The following is a 16,271-nucleotide window of genomic DNA, read 5'->3' on the forward strand; positions in this document are numbered from 1 at the left end:
AGGGAATGCGGGCAGGAGAGGCAATGTGCAGTGAGGTACTCTTTGTTTCTTTCCTTTACAGGCAAGCAAACACAGGCAGAACAGGCAAAGTGCAGCGAGGTCCTATTTCTTTCTTTTACAGGCACGCAAATGCGGATGGGAGAGGCAATGTGCACCGAGGTACTCTTTGTTCTTTCTTTTACAGGCAAGCAAATGCGAGCGGGAGAGACAAAGTGCAGCAAGGTACTCTCTGATTCTTTCTTTTACAGGTGAACAAATGTGGGCCGAAGAGACCAAGTGCAGCGAGGTACCCTTTGTTCTTTCTTTTACAGGCAAATAAATGCAGGCAGGAGAGGCAAAGTGCAGTGAGGTACTCTTTTTCTTTCTTTTCCAAGCAATCGAACATGCGTGGGACAGGCAAAGTGCAGTGAGGTACTCTGTTTCTTTTACAGGCAAGGGAATGCAGGCGGGAGAGGCAAAGTGAAGCAAGGTACTTTCTTTCTTTTACAGGCAAGCGAATGCGGGTGGGACAGGCAAAGTGCAGCGAGGTACTCTTTTTGATTCTTTCTTTTCCAGGCAATTGAACATGCATGGGACAGGCAAAGTGCAGTGAGGTACTTTTTGTTTCTTTCACAGGCAAGGGAATGCAGGCGGGAGAGGCAAAGTGCCGCAAGGTAATCTTTCTTTCTTTTACAGGCAAGCGAATGCAGGTGGGAGAGGCAAAGTGCAGTGAGGTATTCTTTCTTTCTTTTACAGGCAAAGGAATGCAGGTGGGAGAGGCAAAGTGCAGCGAGGTATTCTTTCTTTCTTTTACAGGCAAGCGAACGCAGGCAGGAGAGACAAAGTGCAGCGAGGTACTTTTTGTTTCTTTTACAGGCAAGGGAATGCAGGCGGGAGAGGCAAAGTGCCGCAAGGTAATCTTTCTTTCTTTTACAGGCAACCGAATGCAGGCGGGAGAGGCAAAGTGCAGTGAGGTAATCTTTCTTTCTTTTATAGGCAAGCGAACGCAGGCAGGAGAGGCAAAGTGCAGTGAGGTACTCTTTGTTTCTTTCTTTTACAGGCAAGCGAAAGCGGCTGGGAGAGGCAAAGTGCCGCAAGGTAATCTTTCTTTCTTTTACAGGCAAGCGAATGCAGGCGGGAGAGGCAAAGTGCAGTGAGGTAATCTGTTTCTTTTACAGGCAAGGGAATACAGGTGGGAGAGGCAAAGTGAAGCAAGGTACTTTCTTTCTTTTCCAGGCAATCGAACATGCGTGGGACAGGCAAAGTGCAGCGAGGTACTCTTTCTTTCTTTTACAGGCAAGTGAACATGGGTGGGAGAGGCAAAGTGCAGTGAGGTACTCTTTTTGATTCTTTCTTTTACAGATGAACAAATGTGGGCTGAAGAGGCCAAGTGCAGCGAGGTACTCTTTGTTTCTTTCTTTTATAGGCAAGCGAACATGAGTGGGACAGGCAAAGAGCAGCGAGGTACTCTTTTTGATTCTTTCTTTTACAGGCAAGCGAATGCGGGTGGGACAAGCAAAGTGCAGCGAGGTACTCTTTGATTCTTTCTTTTTCAGGCAAGTGAACGTGGGTGGAAGAGGCAAAGTGCAGCAAGGTATTCTTTCTTTTACAGGCAAGGGAATGCAGGCGGGAGAGGCAAAGTGCAGCAACGTCCTCTTTGTTTCTTTACTTTACAGGCATGCAAACCCAGGCAGGACAGGCAAAGGAAGCGAGTTCCTCTTTGTTCTTTCTTTAACAGGCAAGCGAATGTGGGCGGGAGAGGCAAAGTGCAGCGAGGTACTCCTTGATTCTTTCTTTTACAGGCAAGCGAATGTGGGGAGGAGAGGCAAAGTGCAGTGAGGTACTTTTTCTTTCTTTTACAGGCAAGTGAAAGAAGGCGGGAGAGGCAAAGTGCAGCGAGGTACTCTTTGTTTATTTCTTTAACAGGCAAGTGAACGTGGGTGGGACAGGCCAAGTGCAGGAAGGTACTCTTTGTTTCTTTCCTTTACAGGCAAGTGAACACAGGTGCGAAAGGCAAAGTGAAACGAGTTACTTTTTTTGCTTTCTTTTACAGACAAGAGAACGTGGGTGGGACAGGCAAAGTGTAGCAAGCTACTCTTTTTCTTTCTTTTACAGGTAAGTAAACACCGGCTGGAGAAGCCAAGTGAAGCAAGGTACTCTTTCTTTTACAGGCAGGTGAATTCGGTGGGGAGAGGCAAAGTGCAGCAAGGTACTCAGTTTCCTTTACAGGCAAGCGCACACAGGTGGGACTGGCAAAGTGCAGCTAGGTACTCTTTGTTTCTTTCCTTTACAGGCAAGTGAATGTGGGCGGGAGAGGCAAAGTGAAGCATGGTACTCTTTGATTCTCTTTTACAGGCAAGCCAACACGCATGGAACAGGCAAAGTGCAACAAGCTACTCTGTTTCTTTTGCAGGCAAGGGAATGCGGGTGGGAGAGGCAAAGTGCAGCGAGGTACTCTTTCTTTCTTTTACAGGCAAGTGAACATGCGTGGGACAGGCAAAGTGCAGCGAGGTACTCTTTCTTTTACAGGCAAACGAATGTAGGCAGGAGAGGCAAAGTGAAGCAAGGTACTCTTTCTTTCTTTTCCAGGCAAGGGATTGCGGGCAGGAGAGGCAAAGTGCAGCGAGGTATTCTTTCTTTTCCAGACAAGGGAATGCGGGCGGGAGAAGCATCATGCAATAAGATACTCTGTTTCTTTTACAGGCAAGGGAATCACTAAAAGCTTGTCCACCATTATTAGATCGCAGCGATTTACAGGTCGGCAGTGCTGCACGTGTGACAACATTTCCGCCAGTCCATTCTTTTGTTTCCACATGGACTCTATCCTATTCTCTGCAGTGGCGTGCATTCTTGATTGCCAGTCTTTTGAAAAAGACACAAAAGCTCTTCAAATTCATCCTCAATCATTGGCTTTTTGTATGAGGATGATATCGAACCTTTTGCCATGGAGAAAGAAGTAAACAGATTTTTTTTCCTAATTTCCTTCTTCGAAATAGTTTGACTCATTGGTCTAGGGGTATGATTCTCGCTTAGGGTGTGAGAGGTCCCGCATTCAACTCCCAGACGAGTCCAGGTTTTACCTTAAATGGTCAATCTGGACTGGGGTAACAGGGATTTCACTTGGCTGAATTGTTCTTAAAGTGCTCATCTAATGAAAGTTACATCAGAAAATGTAACGTGTTTATGTGCTCAAATACACTGTAAAGTTGCCAAATAAATAAAAAAATTAGTTTGAAAAATGTTTTTTTGGATCTGAATTCTGTTCCAAAAATCACTAAAAGCTTGTCCACCATTATTAGATCACAGCGATTTACAGGTCGGCGGCGCTGCACGCGTGACATTATTTCTGCCAGTCTGTTCTTTTGTTTTCACACGGACTCTATCCTATTCTCTGCAGTGGCGTGCGTTCTTGATACCGAGTCTTTTGAAAAAGACACAAAAGCTCTTCAAATTCGTCCTCAATCTGTGTTTTTTTGTTTGAGGATCATTTTGAACCTATAGACACGGAAAAAGAGGCGGACTGATTTTTTTTTATTATCATTTATATTTTTTTAAATAATTTTATGGGTTGTTTGGCTCATTGGTCTAGGGCAGGGGTGCGGAAAGTCCGGCCTCCAGGCTGTATACGGCCCGCGAGACTGTTTGATCTGGCCTGCAAGATGATTTCGTAATTACTCACACACAAAAAAAATTATATATACAGTGTGGCAAAAAAGTATTTAGTCAGCCACCAATTGTGCAAGTTCTCCCACTTAAAAAGATGAGAGAGGCCTGTAATTTTCATCATGGGTACACTTCAACTATGAGAGACAGAATGGGGGGAAAGAATCCAGGAGAAAACATTGTAGGATTTTTCATGAATTAATTGGTAAATTCTTCAGTAAAATAAGTATTTGGTCACCTACAAACAAGCAAGATTTCTGGCTCTCACAGACCTGTAACCACTTCTTTAAGAGGCTCCTCTGTCCTCCACTCGTTACCTGTATTAATGGCACCTGTTTGAACTCATTATCAGTATAAAAGACACCTGTCCACAACCTCAAACAGTCACACTCCAAACTCCACTATGGCCAAGACCAAAGAGCTGTCAAAGGACACCAGAAACAAAATTGTAGACCTGCACCAGGCTGGGAAGACTGAATCTGCAATAGGTAAGCAGCTTGGTGTGAAGAAATCAACTGTGGGAGCAATTATTAGAAAATGGAAGACATACAAGACCACTGATAATCTCCCTCGATCTGGGGATCCATGCAAGATCTCACCCCGTTGGGTCAAAATGATCACAAGAATGGTGAGCAAAAATCCCAGAACCACACGGGGGGACCTAGTGAATGACCTGCAGAGAGCTGGGACCAAAGTAACAAAGGCTACCATCAGTAACACACTACGCCGCCAGGAACCCAAATCCTGCAGTGCCAGACGTGTCCCCCTGCTTAAGCCAGTACATGTCCAGGCCCGTCTGAAGTTTGCTAGAGAGCATTTGGATGATCCAGAAGGGGATTGGGAGAATGTCATATGGTCAGATGAAACCAAAGTAGAACTTTTTGGTAAAAACTCAACTTGTCGTGTTTGGAGGAGAAAGAATGCTGAGTTGCATCCAAAGAACACCATACCTACACTCTCAGAAATAAACGTACACAGTGGTACAAATATGACACATTAAGGTACACAAATGTACCTTTCAGTTTGATGTACCTTAAATGGTACAAAACTGGACCTTTGTGGTATGACACTGTACCTTTCAAGGTACAAAATTGGAGAAGGTACGTGTTTGTACCTTAGGGCATGGTACTTTGAGCTGCTAGGGGGAGGAGTCCAAAAAGCAACTAACGGTCCTGCTCTAGATGCTAGCGCAAGACAAAATTCTACTACTACTCGCGTGGTCGCCTGAAGGATGGCGACTTTGTCTGCCCTCTCCACCGAAGAGCTTTTGGACTTCTTAGTAAAAGCGGGCCTGGAAATAACAGACGACGACAGAAGGAAATTTACAGGTGAGTTACCATACTGTTGTTCTGATTGTGGCTAGTTCTACTGAATTAGGTGGTTCCTTGAAAACCTTTCAGAAGCCCCCGTCAAAGAAGTGATCATGTACCTTAAAGGTACAAATTAACTTGTCTCTGTGGTGGTACCATTGTGGTACAGATTTGTACCATTGTTAAAGGTACAGCATTTGTACCATCCACTAAAGGTACAAACTTGATCTTGAAGGTACAGATGAGGCACTTAAAGGTACAAAGCATGAAGGTACAAATATGTACCCCTTTTGAAAGGTACAGCTCTGTACCCTCTAAAGGTACTGCCACAGAGACAAGAGTTTGTACCTTTTAAGGTACGGATCTGTACCTTTTTTTCTGAGAGTGTAGCACAATCTCGCGGTACGGTGACGTCATGCGGTAGCCCTGGATAGAAGAGAAAATGGGGGAAAAAAGAAGATAAAGACAGAAAACGCAAGAAATCTGCTGCTACTTTGTCCCAAAATATTGGCGCCATGTTCCAAAAAAGGGCCAAAATGGGTAAGGTACTGAGTGCAGGACTTTGTTTTTCTTTTGTTTCCAACAGTAGTGGTAGATCGATCTGTCAGAGTGATCAGTGGGGGTAGCGTCAGCCCATCCGTCAGTCTATGTGTGTCAGTGACACGCACACACAGAGATGAGTTAGGTGGCTCGATTGCTAGGTACTAGTAGCGTCGGACCTGGGGCTGCTTTTATTTTTTTTTTCAGCTTGGGAAATCGGAGCTGTGGTGTGAAGACAGTAAAATGCGAGACTTTAAGAGCACGTGTTTTTCAGTCGTCATGGTAACATGACGCCCTGTCAGTGGTTTGACATTTGGATCAGAGTGAAAAGAAACGTGTGCACTAGCTGAAAAATGAAAATGTTCAGACCAGTGTGTGTGAAAACACCCACTGTTGCTGCATTTGGGCAATTTTAAATTAATTGTCCTTATAGGGCTGTGCGATATTATTTCAATCTCAGGATTACTTGAAACATTTATCTCAATTAGAAATTATTGTTGTTTTTTATGCTAAAGCATGGGCAGATCAGGAGTGTTCTGATGCCATAAACAACAACTGAAGTGAGCAACAGAGACAGACAACAACAGACAGACAATGAAGGAGAGCAACAACAGACAGACAATGAAGGAGAGCAACAACAGACAGACAATGAAGGAGAGCAACAACAGACAGACAGAGGAGGGGAGAGCAACAACAGAGACAGACAATGAAGGAGAGCAACAACAGAGACAGACAATGAAGGAGAGCAACAACAGAGACAGACAATGAAGGAGAGCAACAACAGAGACAGACAATGAAGGAGAGCAACAACAGAGACAGACAATGAAGGAGAGCAACAACAGAGACAGACAATGAAGGAGAGCAACAACAGAGACAGACAATGAAGGAGAGCAACAACAGACAGACAATGAAGGAGAGCAACAACAGACAGACAATGAAGGAGAGCAACAACAGACAGAGAGGAGGGGAGAGCAACAACAGAGACAGACAATGAAGGAGAGCAACAACAGAGACAGACAATGAAGGAGAGCAACAACAGACAGACAATGAAGGAGAGCAACAGAGACAGGCAGTGGAAGAGAGAAACAACAGATAGACAATAAAGGAGAGCAACAGAGACAGACAATGAAAGAGAGCAACAACAGACAACTGAGGTGAGCAACAGAGACAGACAATGAAGTCACAGCACAGTTGTAGGAAGATAACAATAATAAGTTAGACAACAGAGAACTTATACCGAATAAAAAAATGTCTAAATTAGAAGATTTGAAGTGCGCTCGTGTATTTGGGGGGTACGGGAGTAGGGGGCCATATGAAGTCCACTTTTGGGGAAAAAAGATCACCCCCCCCTCCACAATGCTGGCTACGGGCCTGGTGTGTGCATGTTAAGCGCAGCGTAATATTAGCCACTGATGACTGGGATCCTGGGGACCCCGGCCATAGTGGCCTGTTTGTCTCTGTTTCCACAGGCATAACTCCAGCAGAGGTGCACCCCAAATTGGCGGGAGTTCCAAATTCCGTTTGGGCGAAGGGTAAACATGATGTAGGCCTAATAAAGAATGCTGAACCAGTGGTGATCACCCCCAAATCATATTTCAGGCCTAAACTGACCCAGTACCCACTCAAACCAGAAGCAATTGCAGGTATAAGACCGGTCTTTGATTCGTTGCTGAAGGCAGATGTACTTGTCCCTTGCCAGGACTCTCCAGTGCGCACTCCTATTTTTTCCAGTTAAGAAGGCAAGAAAACCATCCCAGCCCGATGAGTGGAGGTTTGTCCAAGATCTACAAGCAGTCAATGCTGCGGCTGTCCCGCACGCACCTGACGTCCCTAAAGAGTGCTCTGCAGACCACACCCACTTTGGGACTGCCTGACCCCAATAAACCATTTGTTCAAAGTGTAGATGAAAAGAAGGGTTTTTATGACCTCTGTTCTTTTGCAGAAACACGGGGATAGATTGAGACCTGTAGCCTACTTCTCCAGCAGGGTGGATCCAGTGGCGGCTGGACTTCCTGTTTGCCTGCGTGCAGTTGCTGCAGCTGAAAAGGCAGTAACTGCTTACAGAAATATTGTGGGGTACTCTAACCTCACCCTTTTGGTCCCACATGCTGTCTCCCTGCTTCTGTTGGAGAAAAGACGTCACATTTGTCAGCACAGAGATGGTTGAAGTATAACACTGTCATACTTGATATGCCTAACATCATTGTGAAACGTTGTTCTGTTCTGAATTCTGCCTCTCTTCTCCTTACAGAGGATGATGGAGAACCACATGACTGTGTTGCTCTCACTAATGATTTTTGTTCCCCCAGGGCAGACTTAAAGAGTGACCCTTTTGGAAAATCCAGACATGGTCCTCTATGTGGATGGTTCAGCCTCCAGAGACTCAGAGACAGGAAAGAGCAAAGTAGGTTTTGCCGTAGTCTCAGATCACGAGGTCCTCAAGGCGTTGTGTCTGCCCTCAAACCTGTCGGCGCAGGCCGCAGAGCTCTGTGCCCTTATTGAGGCATGCAAATTGGCTGCAGGGCAATCTGTCAATATTTTTACGGACAGTAGGTATGCATTTGGCGTTGTGCACGATTTTGGCACCATTTGGAAACATAGAAATTTTCTCACTAGCACAGGATCTCCCATTGCACACCATAAACTGGTCTCTGAGTTGTTGGATGCTGTTCTACTCCCTAGAGCCATTGCTGTGTGTAAGTGTGCTGCCCATACTAACAATACTGATCTTGTGTCTCAAGGGAATGCCAGGGCAGACGTGGCAGCTAAGTGTGCAGCCTCGGCTTCCAGTTCACTCTCTAACCTTGCCTTTCCTCAGGTTTCTACCCCTTGTTTACAGCTAGCGGACCTTCAGAGCACTGCCACCCAGGATGAGAGATGAGTCTGGAAACAGGCAGGCTGTATCCTTGCAAACTCGGTCTGGGTTTGTCCCTCGGGCGGTCCCTGTCTACTAAAATACATGTTCCCTTTCTATGCAAAATTGGCACATGGGCTCACCCATGTGTCAAAAGGGGGGATGGTAGCAGAAGTAACAAAGAGATGGTTCACAAAGGGGTTTTCAAATTATGCTGCGAAATTTTGCAAGCAATGCTTGATATGTGCACAACATAATGCAGGTCAAGGTATCAAACTAACTCAAGCAGCACACCCAATACCAGACAAACCATTTGATCATCTCCAAATGGACTTCATTGAACTGACACTTAAAAATAAACTAAGCAAAGCTTGTGCAGAAACAGGGCTAGGATGGACAAAGGTCCTCCCTGTAGTACTCACACAAATGAGGATGCAAACTAGACCTAAACATGGGTTAAGCCCATTCGAAATTCTGTTTGGATGAGTACCCAACACGGGGATAGGGCCAGCTCAAGGAACACTGCCAGACACCACACTGTGTGATGATGCAATGTTGAATTACTGTGCAACGTTGTCCTCTGCTTTGAAATCTATTCACAAACAGGTAAAGAAGCACTTCCCAAACCCGCTGAGGGACCTCTGCACGATCTACAACCAGGGGATTGGATCATGGTGAAGGACTTCCAACAAACCAAGTGGAACAAGCCACGGTGGAATAGCCCATTCCAGGTCCTGCTCACGACCCCAATGGCAGTGAAGGTCACAGGCAGAGTGACGTGGATCCACACTAGCTGCTGCAGGAGGGTTCCTGAACCGGCTGAGCAGGAGGAAAAGAAGGCCTAAGTGACCCAGACACTGACTAAAGCTCGTGAGGAAGAAAGGCATCACTGCATGGAACAGTGCAAGTATCACATCAATCACGCACGCACCCTCAATAGGGAAGAGTATTTCAGTGTCTAGCTGATAGATAAGCCTTAGGGTTTCGAGTTTCCTCCAAGTCCCGGTGAGGTGGGATGAGGGCTGATGGGGCGTGCCCGCCCTCTGAGCACCAATACACGTCAAGAAGGGCAAGGGTTAACTCGGTAACATCATTGAGGCACTGAACAAGATGCGCAAGGTTGCTGAACAATTACAAGCAGATGAACATGGAGGAGTTGAAGACAGCTGATCGTGTTAGTTCAGTGGATGGAAGACTCTGATTCTATCCACCATACCGGTCCTGGGCTTAGTGATTGTGATGCCATGTTTGCTGCCTGTTTTCTGTCAATGTTGTATGTCTGTGTTTCAGAGGCAGCTGACAAATATCGGTTACCAGATGGTGAAAATAGACTCTGATGACGTGCCTGACTGGCCTCCAAACTCACATGAAGACTATAACCCACCGTTCGATGACATCAGCACAGTTGACATGAAACTAGTCCTGACTTAAAACATTTTCATTATGATTGTTTCCTGTTCTATTGTTTCCTGATCTATGTATGTAGCTTGCTAGCGTTAACTTAAGATGTCTATGTCTTATAAAAAACAGCCTTAGCATTATCCCTGTACACTCAATGACATGTTAAGTTGAATCTCTCTGGGAACTCTTACCACTGAAATTGTGTACATTTTTTTTCTTTTAGCAATTATTATCCTATAGGATAAAAAGGGGGGAGAATGTGAGGGAATTTTAATGGATGAACATTATTATTCTCTGTGTTTCTGTATGTTGAGCTCAAGTGACTTGGATGAACATTATTATTCTGTGTTTCTGTATGTTGAACTAAAGTGGCTTAGTTACTGAGAAGAGATGTTTTTCCACATGCTGTAATCGCTTTTCTGTGGCCTTGGTGGTAATGAGCAGGGTGCTTGAGTTCATCCTAACTACGCATCTTCTCATGATGTAATCACCTTTCCTGACCTCGGTGGTGATAAGCAGGGAGCTTGAGCTCTCCCTAACTCGCATCTGCCTGCACGTACCAGAGCACGCCAGGTGCACTCATTAGTAAAACTTCATAGAAAATCTTGAGCCAATCACGTGACGACACAAGCAGTGAGCGAATGCTTTCAGAGTATAATAGATAACATTCCTAAAACATAACTCAGAGTGCGCGCACTCTCAGCATCATCAGAAGTGGTGTCTTCTTCTATTCTTCTCTTTCCTTTCCTATTTTATATATCTTTTATATGATCTACTGTAATAAATAACTGAAAAGACGACTCCTAAGCGTTCTGAAGTGTTTATTAGAAATTTCCATTACGGGTGCAGTGTTTAAAATCTATACTCCTTCTTCCTTCTTTTCTTGTTCTCGTCACCGAACAGCATCTTCATGGCTTCCTGTAAGAGAAGTGCACAAGGTCAGAAACGACTCCTGAACGTTTTTGATCTCTGTGTAAACTGTGATGTGACGAAACATTTCAATAGAAATCGAATACAAAATATCGTTGTGTGTCTCAGAACTGAATTTCAGCAGACGTCCAGTTTTTATTAAAAGATCCTCACCGGCTTGAGACCAGCTTCCCTCGCCTTCAGGATCGCGTCCATTTCATCCACCTACACAGAGAGAGAGAGGAGGAAAGAGGGATTGGTGGGTGGGGTTTTGTTTCCACATAGCCAAAGTTAATTCATCATTTCAGTATCAGACATTTTTAAGAATCAGAGATGAAACACTCTGTAAATTGCTTGAGTGTGTGTGTGTTGGTGCAGTGTGTGTGTATTGTGTGCGCACTCACTTTGGCATACAGGAGCTCAGGATCGCTGATCATATTCATGATTTCATAATTGTTCTGGTTCCCTGCAAGCATCCAGGTGATCTTATTTGCCAAGTTCGGGTGGATTTTCTCAACAAGAGGCAACAAGTGATCATCTGCAGACAGACAGAGAGAGTGAGTGAGGTGTGAGAGAACAGAAATCGAGTGAATGGTCCCAGCCATCCAATCATGTAACATGGGCGGGGTTCAGGCGCCAGACTCTTTCTATTCTCGATTATTGAGGAACAAAAGCAAGACGAGTTGAAAGCAGGTGCTTGGAGAAGTTTTCGATCTCGACAAGGAAACACATCGCAAACCATAATGGGGGAGAAAAAAAGGTACCCTATGGGTCCATGTGGCTACTGTTTATAAATAAAATAGTTTTCTGATCCCATGTCCATACAGTAAATATAGCATATATACACGTTATCAATTCTACTCGCTTCATCTCTTGCAAGCATCACCAAGCTGCGAGCAGCATCAGGGCTTGGAGTGTTTTGGTTACCATGTTTTGTTTAGTGTATTTTGTTCTAAATGCAGTGCTGTGAACTCGATCTATTTTCAAAATAGTACGAAAGCACTTGTTCATGAATTGTCTTTGAAGCATTATTTAGAACTAATGAGCACATTTTGTTTCACAAGTGGAGTGTAAAGACTCTGAAATAAAAAATACAATTAAAAAATTAAAGCCAATAGCAGAAGTTTCATATCGGCTTCTCAAGCTATCTGCCAAAAAGCTAAAAAAAAAAAAAAAAAACACAACACCTTTCAAAACCTTTCATTTGACCTTTCAGAAGGACCAAACAAAAGCCATGATAATCAAAAAGGTACATTTTCTTCAAATGAACACCACTTACTCGATATCGAATCAGTAGCCTTGGTGAACCACAAGGTGAATTTCATTTATCTTTTTATCTGCCCATTATCTTACAACACTACGAAGTTATAACGAGGTTTCGCTTATTCCATTTCTGGTTCTGATTGGTTCTGAAGTCTATCAAGAAGTAGAACGGGTAATCGAACTTGATCAGGATAAGTGCTGATTGGTTACGAAGTCTCACTATTGTTACACTCATTCTTACAACACGATGACATAGTGGCTACTGCCTCGCTTCGCCTCTTTGAGGCAGTGGCCACAAAAAAAACCAAAAACAAACAGTGAGCTGAGCTGCAGAGCAGGAGTGTGTATGAGCCAGATGTTGGTGTGTGTTTTTTATGCGTGTACGAGTGTGAAACTCACGCGCCATCTGGACTTGTTCATCTACAGGACATGATTCCAACATGTAGATGGTCAGCCTTTTCCCAGCAGATGGTCATGTGGGTCCATCCTGGACACAGAGGAACTCATTCTTCTTCTTCTATTATTATTATTATTATTACTATTATTACGACTCATTACTTGTGTTTTGTTCTTACTGTTGCGTCCTTGTCTGGCTGAACTTCACTCACAGGTGACACAGCTGTAGGAGGCACTGCATCAGTTGTAGCTGGAAGTTCTTTTGCAGCTGAAACTGGAACCACAACTGGACTGCTGTCCCTAACTGCAGCTGTCTCAACAGCTGGGACGCTTTCCAGCGCTCGCTCAGCTGAAGGAACGAAAACACATCACAGCTCATTCATTTCAGTGAAAAAAAAACATTATCGGTATCAATTATACTATGTGCATGCAGTCAGATTCAGAAGTACTGGCATCCTTGGTAAAGATGGGTCAGAAAGGTTATGAAAATTTGAATATTATATATACACACACACAGTATATGGCTTTACATTAACTTTTTTGCTCACCGGCCACTGTGGCTAGTGGTTTTCCTGAATCACTAGCCATTCAGCCTTTTCACTAGCCACAATTTTGTTGCCAGGAAATCGAAGTTTTTTATTCACCATGATATGTTAAAGTTCGGAAGATCTAGATTTAATTATGAATGGCAGCGTATAATGTATCTCTACAATAGCACTCAAGTATTCAGTGCTGTTAAGGTAGCTCCCTATATGAAAACATGCAACCAATTCAGACAAAAATATTAACAGAGTATTCTGTTTATTGAACTCAAATTCAAGCCCCTTACAATATGAAATATCGTATGATATGAAAAATAACATTCAGTACAACTGAACTGATTCTAATATTAAAAGTCCAATTCGAAACATTTATCATTGAAAAACATTTGATGTTTTGATATGCAAGTATTATGTGTATTATCAAGTATTATTATGTATATTATGTATTATCTATTAGTAGTGTGTGTGTGTGTATGTGTGTGTGTGTGAACATGTGTAGAGAGAGACATTAAATGTCCTCATTACATTCATCATCAGATGAGTCTGAATGGTCCATGAAAAATGGTCTTTGTGACCTGAGGCTTCCAGCAGGCCATAAGTTGATAGCTGGGGTGAGATCAACTTCTTTCCAATCGCATGAACGTTTCTAAACAGCAGCTCCAGTCTCTTCAGCTCAGCCGACTTCATGACAGCCAGGGACTGAAAGCAATGCTGTCCTGTAGTGACCAGCCGTCTTTGCCTGTTTTGATGTTATAGTACCGATGTGTGCATTTGACTTTTCGTGGTCCTTTATAGTTGAGTTTAAAATTACTGGTGCCCGTCTTTGCCAGACTTTCTACAGTCTTCACAGTACATGGCATTTTCGGTTTTGCTATGAACTAGCCAATCTCACCCGAACTTCCATTTGTCATTGAACTGTCTTATCTTCCTATTAGTGTCTTGTTCATCTCCATGGCTGCATCAGCTCTGAGGCCCCCACGGTCCGGACCTCGGTCATTTTTAAGAGCTGAAAATACATTGGTACGCTAAATATTCAACTGGATAAAAAATAAAGAATAACATTAAAACGTCTCCGTAAAAAGTGCATTGTTAATGATGTTAAACGCTGATTCTGTCTGTTTGGTGTGCGCAGCTCTGAGACCAAGAACAAAAAAGCAAATGAGCACATGCGTGACTCGGGGGAGGAACGCAGTGCAGGAGACACGGGGTTTCCATGGTAACCATCAGCGCACTTTCATGAAGCTATTAAATTTACATTTTCGAACTTCGTAGTCAGCTGGGATAGGCTCCAGCTTGCCTGTGACCCTGTAGAACAGGATAAAGCGTCTAGAGATAATGAGATGAGATGAAAAAATAAATATATTATTTCCCAGCTTAAGGTCAGTCCGTATTGTGAAATACTGTGACCTCGGCCCAGAGGCCTCGGTCAGTATTTTCAAGACCTCGGTCACAGTATTTCACGATACAGACCCCCCCCAGCTGGTAAATAATACACACACACACACACACACACACACACGATGGTACTGTTCTGTCCCGGGTTATGAGAGATATGTTACACTGATTCTGACAAAATGATGCCATTGTGGCTACAGCCTACAAAAGAAACAAAAAAAAAAAAAAACCCTTACGAATGACTAGGTACGCCTTTTTGACCAACAGGGAACAGGTTCTTGAACCAATTCCATTCAGGATTCTTTGAACAAGAACAGAATCCGTTCTCTGTGGGTCGAAAAGGGGTAACGTCCCAGTTTGGTTATACTAAACATAGGCACGAATGGAACGCTGCTCAGCCAATCAAATTAGTGAGTCTGTATATTACTGAACTGTTGTATAATTAGTTAATTAGCTGATTATAGCTGAACCAGGGGAAAATGGTGCATTCCACATTCAGGAACCTGTGGTGTAATGTGAATGTGGCCATGCCTCTAGTGGCTTTCCATATAGGATGCACCATCAAAATCCTATCTTCAACATCTTGAAAGAGGCTCAAGAGGAGCTCAAATGACTCTCTGAGCAGATCGGGTTTACTTTTCAGGTTTACTCCGGACTACATGTGCAGCAGTGCAGTTGTAGCCTGCCTTGTTTGTGATTTTAAAAATACAGTAAATCATTCAATAAGCCAAAGCAATGGAGTGGAAAGTTTCAACTTATGTTTGCCTTGGATAACTTTGTCTAAAACATGGTGGTGTATACTGATTTTTTTTTTCCCCAGAATGTTTTTTTTTTTGTGTCAGTGTAACGGATGCCAGATTGTTAATGTATCTCAGTTCCATAGGCTACATGGTTAGGGGATCTTTTGTCCTCATTGCTTGGGCCAGATCAAACCATTAAACAAGCTTCAATTATTCTTACTCTTGCCACATACTGTACATGATTTTTTTTTTCAAAACTGATGATATTCAGTTCAAACACCATTAAAAGTAACTTCAGGAATAGATCTCTTGTGTGATGTGTAATTCACCCTCTCATTTAAATATGGAGAAAATGTTTTGGCGCGCGCTTTGCGCATCACGGACCTCGGTGATTTTAAAATGCTGCTCCGGCCCTGATCATCTCTGCCCCTTTTTCCCTGAGCAGCAGGGTTTGAAACTCCAGCTATATGCCGCCACATAGTGCACCTGTCAGTCGTCAGCAACTTTGTTGCTTCGTTCATTAACCGCAGGTTACCGCATCACTGATTTTACCTGAGACGTTAAAGTACGTTCTAAACAATTCTAACATGTTGTCAGAATGTTTACGCAGGTTCTCATGGGAGTTGTAGGCGTGTAATGTTACATTGCAATGCGTTTATTATATCAGATGCCTTCAGAGAAAACTACAAAAAAATATATTGTCATACCACAGAATAAACCACCCGCCAAAGTGGCTAGTGAGACTAAAGTCATTACTCGCCAAAGCCCAATTTTACCCGCATTTGGCGGGTGCTAATGTAAAGCCCTGATTTTATATGTATTCTAAGAGAATTTAAAAAACTTCAAAAAATTAAGCTTTTTAGAGGCACATATTTTAACTTATCCATGTATGAAAGCAGTAACATCATACATAAATCACACATGGATCCTTGAGCAGGCTATAAACTGATATTAAAAATGCAGAAATAGTGTCGGGAACAGCGTTCTCCTGTCTTTTGTATGGGTTGTACTGTCTTACCACCAGCTCGATGCAGAAAGTTGACGAAAGTGTAGCCACGTGAGGAGAAGGTCTTCTTGTCCCTGCACATGTGGACAGAGTGAATAGGTCCTGCACGGCTCACCATCTCCACCAACATCATCTCGGTGACATCAGGGTGCAGATCACCCACATACAGTGAGGTCATTGTGGAGTTTGAGTTCATTTTACCTAGAGAGAGAGAAAAATCAGACTTTCAGTGGTGGAGAAAAGCAAGGAGACCAACTGAATGATGGACAGAAC

At 43.5% G+C, this 16,271-nt stretch overlaps 1 protein-coding gene and 1 long non-coding RNA gene across 14 annotated transcripts in view; one reads left to right on the top strand and one right to left on the bottom strand.

The window, feature by feature from the left end:
* The window catches only part of LOC132884997 (uncharacterized), a 43,475-nt gene extending 32,935 nt beyond the window's left edge, over positions 1-10,540 (top strand). The window contains exons 6-8 of one of the 13 annotated variants that reach the window (XR_009654533.1): positions 62-953; positions 1,040-1,077; positions 1,158-7,414. Coding sequence is in view for 1 of the 13 variants with exons in the window: in XM_060919198.1 (XP_060775181.1) it covers positions 6,008-6,040 (33 nt within the window). In the remaining 12 variants the exon portion in view is untranslated. Of the gene's footprint in view, positions 1-61; positions 7,415-7,434 lie in introns of those variants that run through there. The other 12 variants (XR_009654529.1, XR_009654523.1, XR_009654526.1 and 9 more) reach the window with 12 other exon arrangements.
* A 289-nt stretch (positions 10,541-10,829) lies between these two features.
* LOC132885003 (uncharacterized) lies at positions 10,830-12,385 on the bottom strand. The gene is made up of 3 exons (XR_009654534.1): positions 12,319-12,385; positions 11,061-11,194; positions 10,830-10,881 (listed from the first exon to the last, which is right to left on the bottom strand). It is a non-coding gene; the product is annotated as an uncharacterized LOC132885003 (long non-coding RNA).
* Between the last annotated feature and the right edge of the window lie 3,886 nt (positions 12,386-16,271).

Source organism: Neoarius graeffei, chromosome 4 (assembly GCF_027579695.1).
Source record: "Neoarius graeffei isolate fNeoGra1 chromosome 4, fNeoGra1.pri, whole genome shotgun sequence".
In the NCBI taxonomy this organism is placed as follows: domain Eukaryota; kingdom Metazoa; phylum Chordata; class Actinopteri; order Siluriformes; family Ariidae; genus Neoarius; species Neoarius graeffei.